Source organism: Oncorhynchus kisutch, linkage group LG2 (genome assembly GCF_002021735.2).
Source record: "Oncorhynchus kisutch isolate 150728-3 linkage group LG2, Okis_V2, whole genome shotgun sequence".
In the NCBI taxonomy this organism is placed as follows: Eukaryota; Metazoa; Chordata; class Actinopteri; order Salmoniformes; family Salmonidae; genus Oncorhynchus; species Oncorhynchus kisutch.
Window position 1 is genome coordinate 40,979,828 of NC_034175.2, and position 15,732 is coordinate 40,995,559.

A 15,732-nucleotide genomic window follows, 5' to 3' on the forward strand; every position below is an offset into this window, starting at 1 on the left:
TAGGTAGGAGCAAGCCCATGTAATGCTTTGTAGTTTAGCAGTAAAACATTGAAATCAGCCCTAGCCTTTACAGGAAGCCAGTGTTGAGAGGCTAGCACTGAAGACAAACACACTAGAGAGCTTTACATTTCCTGACTATATAGTAATTTCACCAGGGATTAACTCCACATAATGGACATTTTGTTGAACAAGCTATGACATGGAGTATTCATTATCCCCTTCAGATGAACTGTGTTTGCTTCCCAAGGGAAAACAAGGTAATTGTCTCTTTGGGGATTTGTCAGGTCTCAGTTGAACTGTAATAAATCATGGGATGGAGGAAGGGGTGTGGCGGTGGGAGACCTGGGCTGAACTCATTTGGTGACGCCACTACATCTAAAGTAACGGGTAATGGTCAGGCCATGATGTGTAGAACAGAGTCGTCATCACGCTACTTAGAGTTGGAAATAATTGTATCTTTGTCTCCAAGGACTTGCATGTGTTTTGGACTTAATATGCAAGTCTAATACGAATGTATTGTGTATAGTAGTATTGCAAATGTTACTGGATATAGTGCCTATATAAAGTGTCACTTAGATTGTTGATAGGGGTATCATGTTGCCACTTTCGCCATCCAGAACTAAATGGAACCGGACAAGGATCTTGGTTATATTAAATGATCACTAAGGAAGGATGGGTAGCCTAGAGCTTGGTCAAAACTGACTGAAGATTGGGGCTCCTCATTAACTGTCTGTTATCGCAAAGTAATAAAGGTTGTGCTCTGCTTTTATTTATTTTTTGGCCACTGTGCAGTATTGATCGCTAGTGTCCCTGAAGTCCACGTTAATCGATCTCGGTCTAAAACACACACAGCCACATTTACATTTTGTTCTTTGGGAGGCGCTTCTAGCGGAGACGATCTTTGGGGGATGTCTGCTTTCTATTTCTGTCTTATTGACATGCTGTGGGGGTACTGGACCTCACTCAACCCACAGTAAGAAAACACAAGCATAACGGAATATGCAATATCCCTTTTCCAACGGCTCCCGGCTAGGGTTAAATAGAGGGAAGTGGGTTACTGAGATCTACCGCCCAAACCCACTCCCTTGTCCATTGTGTTATCCTGCTTCTCTTTGTAGCAGCTTTTTGCCCATCCTCCCCATCTCCTATTCCTCACCAACACACTTTTTCCCTTGATAATGTCAGTCCCCCCCCCCCCCCTGCTTGTTAAGTGGTCTTGCTGTTGTGTACAGCCTTATGTTCCTGCGCCTGGTCTATCACCTCACCCTGTGTAGAGGCTTGGCAGGCAATGGCAATCTCCTCTCTCTCACACACACACAGCCTCTGCTCTGCTGTTTACCTCCACACTGATGTTATTGCCTGAGCATTTTGGCTCCCTCAACACCCATCCCCCATAGCAGTACATTTCAACACCATTTTATTCTCAGCCAGTGAATTTCCTTCTCTGTGTTTTTTTTTCTTGCACACATTTTGCCTGCCGCATGTTGAAAGCTGAACGCTCGAGATGCAACCTTAATGAATTGATTAAATATAACAACAACAAAAAACAGTATTACAACAGATTTAGATTCATCTATGAAGAATGAAAGAGAAAGCACGCCCCTAAAAGCTAGAGGTTTCTCTTTTCCTCAGCATACAGTGTATTTTGATGGTGGTCACCATAGAAACAGATTTTGTCTAAGAGATCTGAACTGTTCCTGTAATAGATGTATCCGTTTCATAATTTGATTTTTTTTTCTTCATCCTCTAATAGTCACAACGTGTTGTGTCCTTTCAGGCATTGTGTTGAAAAAAGGTGACCATTCAGTTGTTAGGAACCCAAAGTACTGTACTCGGCAGAGTATTGTTACGGTATGTCCTGTGAATTCAACTGTTCCTTCTCCATTAAAAGCCAGGTAGCAGATAATGGGCCCTATCAGATATGCATGTAGTTGGTGCTGTATATTATTGAAAATACATGGGTTCTAATTATTTGTTAGTATACAATTTATGCTCCCCGCAAATAAAAACCACAAAGACTGATGGAAAGGCCCCGAACATGGTAAGCTGGTGCCTAACGAAAATGACTGACAGACAATATTGATTCGAAATGTTATTTGTGTAATGACAATGAATTGTGAAATAGAAAATTAACTGCAATTTGCTAAAACTATTGTGATTGTGCATTAATTATAGTTAACCTTCAAATGGTACAGCTAACATAAGCTAGCTTTTATCTATCGTGATTGCTGGCAAATGAAATAGAAACAGACAATTATAGCTAAAGTACACAGAACAATAATATAAACGCACCATGTAAAGTGTTTGTTTCATGAGCTGAAATAAAAAAATCCCAGAAATGTTCCATATGCACAAAAAGCTGGTTTCTCTCAAAATTTTGGCCACAAATTTGTTTACTTTCCTGTTAATGAGCATTTATCCTTTGCCAAGATAATTCCTCCACCTGACAGATGTGGCATATTAAGAAGCTGATTAAACAGCAGGTTCATTACACAGGTGCACCTTGTGCTGGGGACAATAGAAGGCCACTTTAAAATGTGCAGTTGTGTCACACAACACCATGCCACAGATGTCTCAAGTTTTTAGGGAGAAAAAACAAACGGAAGATAGAGGCGTAGCTACGCTATTTAGCCATCTGTGTCTCCGAACACCTGGGTGTAAACGGAAGATGGGTGCCACGAACGTGTTGTCACTGAAATAAATACTGTCGGCTGCAACTGTGTTAAAACAGTGTACAGTTAGTGTTTGTGATATGAAAGTAGAGGGCTTTTTATTTCTTAAACTGTGCCGCAATTGAGAATGGATTCAAGTTTAGATGGAGTACTTGGCTGTTTTGGCTGCCAGAGCCAATTCGCCTCTAAACAAAACATGTAAGGTCCTTGGACTATACGGAGTAACGTTAGGATCCTTTAGTCCATTATTGGGCTCGTTAAGACGGTGCTCATAGGCTTGTATATTACCATCAGCAGAGGCTATATGACACACATTGTGGACATCAAGCTATAATAATGACCAGCATTTAGCTACCAACAACTGGTAAACATGTTTGCATTTCTTTAGTTTCATCAGTGTTATTTAGATGGCAGATGTTAACTTAATGCGCCAGTGATAACGTTAGCAGAGAGGTAGCTAGCTAGCTATTCCACTTACCCCGGTTCCCTTCAGTGCTCACATGAGCCCATGATAATGCTCAGTGCTGCTGATTGAGAGGCTTTAGAAGTTGGTGGTAGGGACAGCATCCACCGAAGCAACTTCCTGCTGAAGCGCCTCCTCCGATTGTCGATAGCAGTTGAAATTCCCAGGGATGAAATGCCCGCCTCATTCTCACAATATGTATCCCACTTCATAAAACGTTTTCAATTGCAATGGTCGAAAACTTCACATAAAACTTTGACAACAAAAAAAGATGATGTATAAAATGCAATTGCTAGCTCGATACTGTTACTGTCTTTACGCTTACGGAAAAACCCCACACGCATTGAAACTCATTATGCGTTCGAATCCAAGTGGGAATTTAGCAGTTGTGATGTCGTAAATACCAGTTGGGTGCGTTTGTGCTTTGAACTAGTTGAGAAACGCCGGTTGGCTAATGGCCAACAAGCTGCGTAAACCATCAACTAAAAGTACAGCTATCATGCCTGTAAACATATTGTAGTGTTCAGAAACCATCGGAAATGGATACTTCCTCAATTCCCGATTTGGAAGACAATTGATCAATTCAAACGAACCGCATGGAACTATACATTGAAGTTTAGAAGACGTGTTGTCTTCCAAGTGGGGGGAATTGAATAAGTATCGCCAAGTAAAGCTCGGTCTAAAATTCTCTGTGCTATGCTTTAAACTACCTACTATGTAACGGCTGTAAGGAAGCATTCACATATCACCAGCATTTCTGAGTGAAGACTTGTATTTCCCAAGTGTGTGACACAGACCTTAGGGCGTTATGGGTTTGTTTCCAAAGTTAAGAGCTAATTAGGAGAAAACCTCAAAGCCAACTTTAAGGACCACATTACAATATTATAAACCATGATTTAAGAGTTTGTTAACATTTGGGAATGTTTTCTTGGGGGTGATCTAAGTTACTAGTATATGTGTTTTTGGCATTGAGAAATAGGTGCTACACTCTTTTCAAAGGGGGCATCTATTGGATGCTTATTCCCTCTGTCAGTTTGCTTCTCCATGCTGCTCTAGCTTAGTGCATCTCTTTAATAAAGAAGTAGTCAAGCAGGGATGCATTCTTCTGCTTGTCAGCAACAACCTTCAACATGATGAATTGGTATTTAATTGTTGCTGCTCACCATTTTGTAAATTATTAAAGCATTCATATGTTAATGTCATTTATTACCAAAATGATCTGAACAGTGCTCTGATGCAAGGACAAGAGGGTTGAGTCGTGATTCTCTATTCACGGTCCAGATTCCCATTCTTGCTTCTGCTAGCGTTTTTTCTCATACAAAAACACTTCAGTTGCCTCTAAAGCCCTGATACTATGTCAGGGGACTGTGCTGACAGCCATATACTGGTGAGTGAGGGTGGGTGGATGAGTGCGTGTCTGTGCGTGTGTGTGTGTGGCTGTGTGCTTGCGTGCATGCACGTGTGTGTGTGTGTGTTTGTGAGAGGTTGTCTTACATCTGCAGATCCTTGTCTGTGATATAATTTAGAGGTCGGGGAGGACTTCTTACGCCCACATTTCTCTCAGTGACTTGGGCTGTGGGTGTCGAAGTGCAGAAACATGCTAATCTAAATAGCAAACAATCCTCTATTTGCATAAATATGTCCATTCTTAGCACCATTTGCATTTCATCGTTTCCCACCCCCAAAAATGCAGGTTGTTGTGGGTGTTTTGTAAAACAAGCTCAGGAAAGCACTTTTTGTGTTTTCTGAAGTCAAATGATGTGTATGTATTTTTTGATATGTAAGAACTGGGTAGAATGAAACAGGCATCTATCTACAGCCAGGATGCAAGTCTCTGGTCCTCGAGGTCTGGGGACAATAGAGTTGTGCACCCCTGATATCCAGCATATGACTGAGACCATACAGCAAACAGAAAACAGCTCCTGTGGCTTCTATATTCTGGATAAGCTTATGTTAGAGACTCTGCTCCATGAATGCCAGTAAGCTTAGTGAGCCACCATCAAGCAGAAACTACTGACAAGCTTTCTGCTAGTCCACTTTCCATTCTCGGCACCCACAGAATCCGTTTTATCTCCCTGTCACTTTAGTGACTTGGCTGCTGTTCAATTTTGTTATATGACAAAAGCTAACTCAGTATTATCCAGCAGGACTGCATCTATTCCTCTGACACTTTGATAGACTCCCAAACACATAACCTCAGAGAGATCAACGTCCTCTGCAACGCCTCTTCAACCTCAGGAGGCTGAAGAAATTTGTCTTGTCACCAAAAGCACTCACAAACTTCTACAGATGCACAATCGAGAGCATCCTGTCGGGCTGTATCACCGCTTGGTACGGCAACTGCTCCGCCCACAACCGTAAGGCTCTCCAGAGGGTAGTGAGGTCTGCACAACGCATCACCTGGGGGAAACTACCTGCCCTCCGGGACACCTACACCACCCGATGTCACAGGAACGCCATAAAGATCATCAAGGACAACAACCACCCGAGCCACTGCCTGTTCACCCCGCTATCATCCAGAAGGCGAGGTCAGTACAGGTGCATCAAAGCAGGGACAGAGAGACTGAAAAACAGCTTATATCTCAAGGCCATCAGACTGTTAAACAGGCACCACTAACATTGAGTGGCTGCTGCCAACATACTGACTCAACTCCAGCCACTTTAATAATGGAAATTGATGTAAAAATGTATGACTAGCACTTTAAACAATGCCACTTAATATAATATCATGTTTACATACCCTACATTACTCTTCTCATATGTATACTGTACTCTATATCATCTACTGCATATTTATGTAATACATGTATCACTAGCCACTTTAAACCATGCCACTCTGTTTACATACCCTACATTACTCATCTCATATGTATATACTGTACTCGATACCATCCACTGCATCTTGCCTATGCTGTTCTGTATCATCACTCATTCATATATCTTTATGTACATATTCTTTATCCCCTTACACTTGTGTGTATAAGGTAGTAGTTGTGGAATTGTTAGGTTAGATTACTCGTTGGTTATTACTGCATTGTCGGAAATAGAAGCACAAGCATTTCTCTACACTCACATTAACATCTGCTAACCATGTGTATGTGACAAATACAATTTGATTTGATTGGATTTTAACACTCTCAATAGCAACACATTATTGCATCAGAAAGGTACTGTATATTACATTTGAAGAGCAACATTCCCCTGGTTTCTTGTAGATTCACCAATTGGAAAAAGAAGGGAGTTGTAGTGTTTTTTTCACATCTCAGTTTTTTTTTTTTGCCTAATAATCTTTGATATGAAAACAGTACTGTGTTTTGCAGGACTTTTCACGTTTAAAATGCTGTCTAGAATTAAAACAGTCCCTGGAATTATTGCCCTCTAATTTCACTATCTCATTAAAAGTCAATATTCTTTACATGAATTATTGATCTTGCAGTAACATTGATGGGGCCATATCCAATTTCTACAGAGAAGGCATCACTGGGGAAGGAGTAGCTGGGTTTCCTAACTCCACTGTATGTACAGTACACCTGGGTGGAGTTGGGTTGAGATGACTGGGGGTGGAGTGTACCTCCGAATACACCGAGTCGCTGCCAGTTCAAACAAGGAAACAGTCAGTAAATGTATTTGACAAAAGCTTTATTAAAAAGTGTGGATTTCAGCATACGAAGGAAGGCACGCAGCTACAGATGACAAACATGGGTATGCGGCACGGGTTTAACAATGTACTTCTTTACAAGTATTGACTGACAGCGGCTCGGCGTAGTAGGAGGTTCAGTCCGCCCAAAGCCGTCCGCTCTCAACTCCATTGATGTGATGTACATTGTGGAGTTGAGAAAAACTTGGCCTAGAGGGCAGGTGTAAAGTGATATTACCCAATATGCTGAGATGGCTCTAAAACAAGCTGACCCCACCATTGGTATCTTTCTTTGGGACTTTGAAGACGTGTTTGGACTTGGGACAGACGGCCTATCCAGCAGTGCACATTACAGGGTATAAATTGGAAAATCGACGAGAGGTCTGGACACAGAGCGCAGTCTGTGTCCCGTGAGGATGAAAGAGCAAGACAGATGGTAATAGAGATGTATGAGAATAAAGGAACCTTTCGGTGTGCTTATTAAAGATGCTATTTGTAATATGAGATCCCGTCACTGATAAGTCAATATGAGATTTGACCAAAACAAACACACTTTGAGGAGAAGTGATGTGCTGGAACAGATACCGGGGGCATACAGACAATCAAACCAGGTCACCGTGGTCAGAAACTAGGCGACATGATGCATCATCCAGTATTGAGTGATATAACCAGTGGTTTTAAGGATGGTTGTTTGGCTTGGGATGGTCAAAGACAAAAAAAAACAGACTTTTGTGTTGGATATTGTTACGTACGCCACATTTGCCTCGAGTTGCACTCAAAGGTGACGATCCAAATAGCCTTTATATGGTGTGTTTATGCTCACGTATCGTTGGTAGATTTGGTTTCCATAGAAACACACCGTTCCAGGCAGGTATGACGATTACGTAAGGTCTTATTAAAACAAAAACAACCAGACTTGTTTTCCATACAGCTGTGGCACAATTTCTGATGTTTTTCTTGTCATTGTTACAATTGCTTTCTCTCCTCTTCTAACGCTCCCAATAAAAATGTTTTGCAGTGTTTAATTGTGCTCATATCACCTCCATGTTTCCAAATGGTTATGATGGCAATTTGTCTGTAATTGTTTCTTTTTCCCAACGGAAGGGAAATCACAGAGCAGCCACTTCACTGAGATTGTTGATGGCTTTTAGTATATGGATGCAGGAAGCTACCTACTTACGCAACACCAAATTACCTTCTTGTAATACTGTCGATGGTGCTTTTACAAAATAGCTGGGCTCTCCTCCAATATGAAGCCACTCAATAGGATGCAGGTCAGAAAACAGAGAGTTACCCAACAGTGAGTCATCACAAGTTTGATTATCTGATCTCAGAGAAGCGGTGTGATTATCCGTATTGTGTGCCAATCACTATAGATTACTGAGTATTATTATGTTACAGAATAAATGGAGGAAATATAATGATTTATTTGTGGCTTCAATAACTCCTGTCACACCCTCCGGGCCAGTTCCGTTGAACTTTATCACAATATTTTAATATCCTCTACAGATTATGCTCCATTAAGTGGTGTGTTATATTGATTTTTAATATGTTCTGTGTCTCTGGCAGTCTTTTGGATGTGACTTTTAGCTTACAGTGTTGTTGACTAATATAACAGAGAGGCTCAGTTGGTAGAGCATGGTGCTTCCTATGCCAGGGTTGTGGGTTCAATTCCTGCTGGGACCACACATATGTAAATGTATGCACAACCAAAGATTTCAAGACTAAAGGCTGGGTGTGTTCGTAAATTGTAACAGCCCCTCCTGCAGCGAAGCACCTCCACAACATGATGCTGCCACCCCCGTGCTTCACGGTTAGGATAGGGTTCTTCTGCTTGCAAGCCTCCCCCTTTTTCCTCCAAATATAATGATGGTCATTATGGCCAAACAGTTCTATTTTGGTTTCATCAGACCAGAGGACATTTCTCCAAAAAGTGTGATTGTTGTCCCCATGTGCAGTTGCAAACCGTAGTCTGGCTTTTATAATGCGGTTTTGGAGCAGTGGCTCCTTCCTTGCTGAGCGGCCTTTCAGGTTATGTCGATATAGGACTTGTTTTACTGTGGACATAAATACTTTTGTACCTGTTTCCTCCAGCATCTGTTCTGGAATTGATTTGCACTTTTCGCACCAAAGTACGTTCATCTCTAGGAGACAGAACGCATCTCCTTCCTGTGCGGTATGACAGCTGCGTAGTCCCGTGGTGATTATACTTGCGTACTATTGTTTGTGCCAATGAATGTGATATCTTCAGGTGTTTGGAAATTGCTCCCAAGGATGAACCAGAATTGTGGAGGTCTACAATTTTTATTCTGCAGTCTTGGCTGATTTATTTAGATTTCCCCATGATGTCAAGCAAAGAGGCACTGAGTTTGAAGGTAGGCCTTGAAATACATCCACAGGCACCATTCCAATAGACTCAAATGATGTCAATTAGCCTATCAGAGGCTTCTAAAGCCATGACATAATTTTCTGGAATTTTCCAAGCTGTTTAAAGACACAGTCAACTTAGTGTATGTAAACTTCTGACCCACTGGAATTGTGATAAGTGAAATAATCTGTCTGTAAACAATTGTTGGAAAAAACATTTGTTTCATGCACAAAGTAGATGTCCTCACTGACTTGCAAAAACTATAGTTTGTTTACAAGAAATTGTAATGACTATGAGTTTTAATGACTACAACAAGTGTATGTAAACTTCCAACTTCAACTGTAGGCCTATGGGTATGCATAAGCTCTGACATTTGAAATAATTATCACCTTAGAAAGCACTGTCCATTTCGTTGTTTTAGGCTTTGAAACAACATCCACTAGGATCATGTTTTCCACTCAGTTTCAACCTGTTGTTGAACTTCTTACGTCAAATTGATCAATCACAATTTTAAAAGGAAGATACTGTTTTAATGATAAGTGTTTTGATTTGATTTTCGATCCCATTTGCATCGATGTCCGAGTGGTTAGAGGAACAACAGAGCACTCGACACGAAAGCACTCAGAACTGCAGAGCGATAGGGCAGAAATAATACTCAGAATACTCTGACCGTACTCAATGTTCCCTTGGGCACATCTGTGACTTGACTGTGACTATTAAAAACTGTTATCAGCGGATTATTGCATGGACCGTGGAAACAGTGGCAGAAACACAGATGATCATAGCTTCAATTAAAGATAAACAATACCCACTATAACATGATCTTTACTTTCTTTGAACGCTTATGAATGAATTCCTTAAGAATTCTGATTAATGAATTGCTGCATCAACATTTTTAAACTAGTAGGCCAGTAGTTAGTATACAATGCGTGATATTGATATCAGGGCAACCACTCAGCTTCTAATGGACTTGAACAAGGCTCCAAGAACACAAGTGCTTCCAGCACTTTTTATAGCTTCCATACTTAGTTAAAAGGAAATGTAAGAAGTGGCTCAGTTCAATGTCCTGGACTGACAAATGGTCAGATGTTGATCTCATCCCTGTTATGATTCGTTTTTGCTTAATGAATTCATGAAATTAATTATGGGGCGGCCGTGTAAAATACTGCCTCCCGTAGCCATGTTTTCCTAGACATTCAAATGTACAAAAGGTTGTTGCATGGAGCTCTGCGCAGGGTGAATTGATACAATGCAAGTAATCAGATCATGTAACTGTAATTACGATAGCATCTGCCGAATAACAGGGACGAGAGGGTTATCCTGAAGATGAACCCGTAGCTTTATGTAAAACAAATTCATGTTGCGGCTCATTAATTCAAACCTCATCATTCAATCCTCGTTATATTAATTTGTTTACGGGGATATGAGTGGAGTGTTTATTAAGCATTCACGATGCCTGGTGCTCATGATCGAGTATCTTAAATCCATGGAACTGAACCTTGTAAACTTGAAACTTTCCTTCACTGAGCCTTGATGGCAGCATGGCTGACCACACTGAGCTTGCTAAAAGAGTATAGCAGAAACCTGTCTCATATGACCTATCTTATCTACACCACGTGGCCAAAAGTATGTGGACACCTGTTCGTCAAACATCTAATTCCAAAATCATGAGCATTAATATGGAGTTGGTCCTCCCTTTGCTGCTATAACAGCCTCCACTCTTCTGGGAAGGCTTTCCACTAGATGTTGGAACATTGCTGCGGGGACTTGCTTCCGTTCAGCCATGAGCATTAGTGAGGTCGGCCTCTGATGTTGAGCGATTAGGCCCGGCTCACAGTCGCCGTTCCAATTCATCCCACGGGTGTTCGGTGGGGTTGAGGTCAGACCTCTGTGCAGGCCAGTCAAGTTCTTCCACACCGATCTTGACAAACAATTTCTGTATGGACCTCACTTTGTGCACAAGGGCATTGTCATGCTGAAGCAAGAAAGGGCCTTCCCCAAAGTGTTGCCACAAAGATGGAAGCACAGAACCATCTAGAATGTCATTGTATGCAGTAGCATTAAGAATACCCTTCACTGTACTCACTAAGGGGCCTAGCACAAACCATGAAAAACAGCCCCAAACCATTATACCTCCTCCACCAAACTTTACAGTTGGCACCATGCAATCGGGCAGGTAGCGTTCTCCTGGCATCTGCCAAACCCAGATGTGTCTGTCAGACTGCCAGATGGTGAAGCGTGATTCAACACTCCACTTTTCAAGAGTGCAATGACGGCAAGCTTTACACCACAATGGCAGCTGTGTGTGGCTGCTCAGCCATGAAAACCCATTTCATGAAGCTCCCGATGAACAGTTATTGTGCTGACGTTGCTTCCAGAGGCAGATTGGAACTCGGTACTGAGTGTTGCAACCGAGGACTGACGATTTTTACACGCTTCAGCACTCGTGGTCCCGTTCTGTGAGCTTGTGTGGCCTACCACTTCGCGGGTGAGCCGTTGTTGCTCCTAGATGTTTCCACTTCAGAATAACAGCACTTACAGTTGACCTGGGCAGCTCTAGCAGGGCAAAAAATTGGCTGAAATAGCCGAATCCACACATTTGAAGGGGTGTCCACATAGTTGAATTTTGAATTTGAAGTCCCATGAATGGTAATATATCTTTTAACTTCCCAAAGAGATATGAGGTGTCAGGAAAGTCCATTGGACTCATTACACCCTTGTCTTTGCTAAGCTTCCTGTGGTCCAGCATTGAAGTCATTTGATTATATGCTTAATATGCTCTCTTCTAGATCCTAACCAAGGTCACTGGATGAACTGAATTGATGAGTAACAAAAGGCTCCAGGGTGACTTAGACAGAAGACATCTACTCATTTCGGGAAACTTTTTGAAAGTGTCAACAAGATTCACTGCCTCTGAAATAGCAATTGTTTCCCTATCAATGAAAGTCAAAATGAAAGCAGTTTTTTTAGGAATAAAGATGTCCAGTCATTTTAATGTTGAACAATTGTTTCCCTAGCGATGAAAGGCTAAATGAAAGCAGTCTTTTGGGAATAAAGATGTCGAGTCATTGTAATGTTGTACTCCGGCCAAAGACAATGAATCCCGCTCGGGTGCACTGTACTGTATGCATTATGTGATAGATGAATGCTTGTAGTTGCTTATTTTCAGGCTCCCGGTATTGCTGCTCAAACATGAATGAGAACAAGAAGATACGCGTTACAAATGTGCACCACAGTGGCACCTTTAGTAGTGCATCATCTTAGCACTAATGTAGTGAATGACCAGTGACAGATGATGACCAATTAAGACATTGGTTGTGTGCTTTTTTTAATCACCTTAAAGAGTTATTGGGAAGAAGGAATGGCTGAGTTATTTTCTTGTCAGACCGGAGGAAATCTCTGAAAGCCAACATTGTTTATATGGTAGTGCTTTTCATCTCATAAGTCATTGCTGTATGGCCTCTAGGCCAGTACTGATATTCTCTGCTTCTTTCTCAAATTACTGAGGAATTAGTGTTGTATGGAACCTGAGCATCAAATAATTGTTTTTTTTTGTAGGTACATTTCTCTGTTATATGTACTAATTAATCAAGTACATTTTGTGAGTGATATTGTTTGATGAATGAAAACAATCTTTTATGAACACTTAATTGGCACTGCGCCAGGCATGTAATTGAGTAAGGGTTGCTCTTTGATTATGAAGTGTTTGTTTAACGCTGTGCTAGTCAAATATTTCATCTCCACAGCATTAGCCTTGTGTGCCTTGTGCACTGACAATCTGACATAATTCTCTGCGGTAGAGTCGAAGTCATCAAGTTCATTTCCTGCAATAATGATAATCAATCCAATCAACCATGATCTTTTTGTTTCTCTGTTTTGTCTGTGTTTGACAGGGATGACTTGCCAAGCGAGGACCTCTTACACTGAGGACGAGGTTCTATGGGGACATCGTTTCTTCCCAGTCATCTCCCTGGAGGAGGGGTTCTTCAAGGTGGACTACTCTCAGTTTCACGCCACGTTTGAGGTCAACACTCCCCCGTACAGCGTGAAGGAGCAGGAGGAAAACCTGCTCATGTCCTCTCCACTCATGGCCCCGTCCCTGTGCAACAGCGGCGAGGGAGGGAAGAACAGCTCCATGGACTGCCTGGAGAACCTGGAGGACAAGGAGAGCACCACCACCAAGCTGCCATCCAAGCTGCAGAAGATGCAAGGGGGCGGCTGCGGACGGGACGGGCTGCCCATGCCTAGGAAGCTGCTGAGGATGAGCTCCACCACTTCGGAGATGATCTACCCCGGGAGCATGGGGGAGCTGCCCATGAAGCTGCAGCGCATCAGCTCCGTCCCAGGCGTCTCCGATGAGAAACAGATGAGCAAGATGGTCTCCAAGATCAGCTCCGATCCCATCAGCCAATCCGTGGCAGACTTGCCCCCCAAGCTGCTAAGGATGCAGGGGGGAGGGGGGGTAGGGGGCCGAATGGACGGACACCTGCCCCCGAAACTCAGAAAGATGAATTCCGACCGCTTCACGTAGAATGGGCAACCCGTTTTAACTTATCACACCCCATACCCTTATTCCAACCCTTGTATTATTTCACATTTATTAAAAGACATGATTCTTATACTCAAGAAAATGTAGTGTATATATTCGTACAGATATACCTTATATAAAGGGGGGGGTGATGGAATACAGAACATTTGTTCCTGGATGGAAGCATACGTGCTATGATGAAAGACCTCTGATTTTTTCAGGACAATGTACGATTAGCACAATCTGGCATGTCCAATACACTAACCGCATGCAAAACAGATTCGCTCTAATTTCTGGCATGACATTTATTGCTGTATTATTTTACAGAGATGATTTGAACAGTGACATTACTTACAATGGGTCCGAACATTTGCACAACGCCACGTGGTTTACAAAAATGGAAAACCTACATTACATGGGTCTCATTTACGGCGGAGAAGGCTGCATACATTTGATTTGAGTTGGCCGCTTTTGTTGTTTACTGTAAAATTGTGTGGCAACGCTCTGTTAAATTGCATGCTACTATTATTGTCTTAGCTAGACAAAGGTAATAGACAGAGATGTTTAGCCTTTACTATATTACCTTGTTTCCATTTCCACGTTTGTTCACGGCGGTATTTTTGGTATTTCACGTATAGGAGGATGTCTTACCATGTGCGATTTTTACACCTTCCTTAGTTCAGCAAGCGTACTGTATGTTGCTGGGCGACGCAATCTATATTTGCAAATGCATGGTCCACATCATATGACAGATTGGAACTGGGCACAATCTTATTAAGCAACGTGAGCTTACTTTTCAAGGTAACACTTATGTTGGAAGGGCCAATACTACCGCCTTATAAGCACAACATAACCATTACACAACACACAGGACACTATTTCGGGTACTGTTCATGGCAGGAAGCATTGACGGTGTTTTGACAAATGTCCTGAGCAGTACTGTACAATGCCTCTTTTACATGGACGTTAACACAACTGAACACACGGTCGTGTATGCGGTCGTGTATGCGGTCGTGTATGCGGTCGTGTATGCGGTCATGTATGCGGTCGTGTATGCCTTCTCAAACAGTCGTTTTGAAGTTCAAATGATTTATTTATTCGACTTTTCATTGAAAACATGTGCACCAAAATTTCGAGTTAACTGTCATCGCATAGATCTAGATTTAGAGGTGGACCTATATTTAGGAAAAAGTAACCACCTTTGTCTTAAGAGTGTATTATGCTCTCTCTTTAACTAAAGCAATAATGTTATTCTTAATGACTATAATCTTTATATACCCACAGGGTCTGCAGCAGCCCCATTACCAGTATAGTTACTGAATCAATGCCATGGAACCTGGTCCTACTAAAACCACCAATGACATTGTATGATACTCAAACTCTTCAGGAATAAAGATCTAAGAGGCAATTGTTGACACGTTGATTTAATGGGACACGGGTAGCTTGCTTTTTGCACTGTCAGTGTCAAATAAATAAAAAGTCTTGCATAGAAGACCCGAAATGTGTTAAAAAAGTCTAGTTGTTATGGACATTACATAATATGGTACAATATGTATCGAATGTACTATATGATTAAGTATGATTGGGGTTTATAGAGTTACCAAAAATAGTTTATTATATAATTCAATGCAGTATCATATCAAGCTTGCCGTTAGTTAAGTCTATTCTCTATCCAGAGATAAGCCTTTGTTCAGAATCTTAATAAGCTATTTCTAATATATGAGATAGATATGAATATGAGAGCTCCTGATGCCATTATCCTCAGTGGTTCTGGAGTAGAGTCTAAATCCTCATTATGCACCTTAAATCAGCACTTACCGCTACTGAGCCAATTTCACTTTTATCACCAAGGAGATCTTTGCAGCCGGTGCCATTTGCCTTTATCATCTGCCCTGAGAGCGGCGGTGTCGCTGAGATCTCTATCCATTAAAGGTTTCATAACCGCACCCCTCCAAAAAGAAAAACTGCACCCGCACTGCATTCATTGACTTCTGTGAACTTTGAAGACGTCGAATCTTTTGTCATATGTTCTATGTCCCCCACAATTCATGGAACAAGACGGGG

General features: G+C 41.7%; 1 protein-coding gene across 1 annotated transcript in view; it reads left to right on the forward strand.

Annotated features, from left to right (window-relative positions):
* Nucleotides 1–15,076, forward strand: part of LOC109865926 (G protein-activated inward rectifier potassium channel 1-like) — a 29,509-nt gene extending 14,433 nt beyond the window's left edge. The window contains exon 3 of the mRNA XM_020454442.2: nt 13,034–15,076. Within this exon, the coding sequence (XP_020310031.1) occupies nt 13,034–13,671 (638 nt within the window). The 3' untranslated portion in view covers nt 13,672–15,076. The remainder of the gene's footprint in view (nt 1–13,033) is intronic.
* The last annotated feature ends 656 nt before the right edge of the window (nt 15,077–15,732 follow it).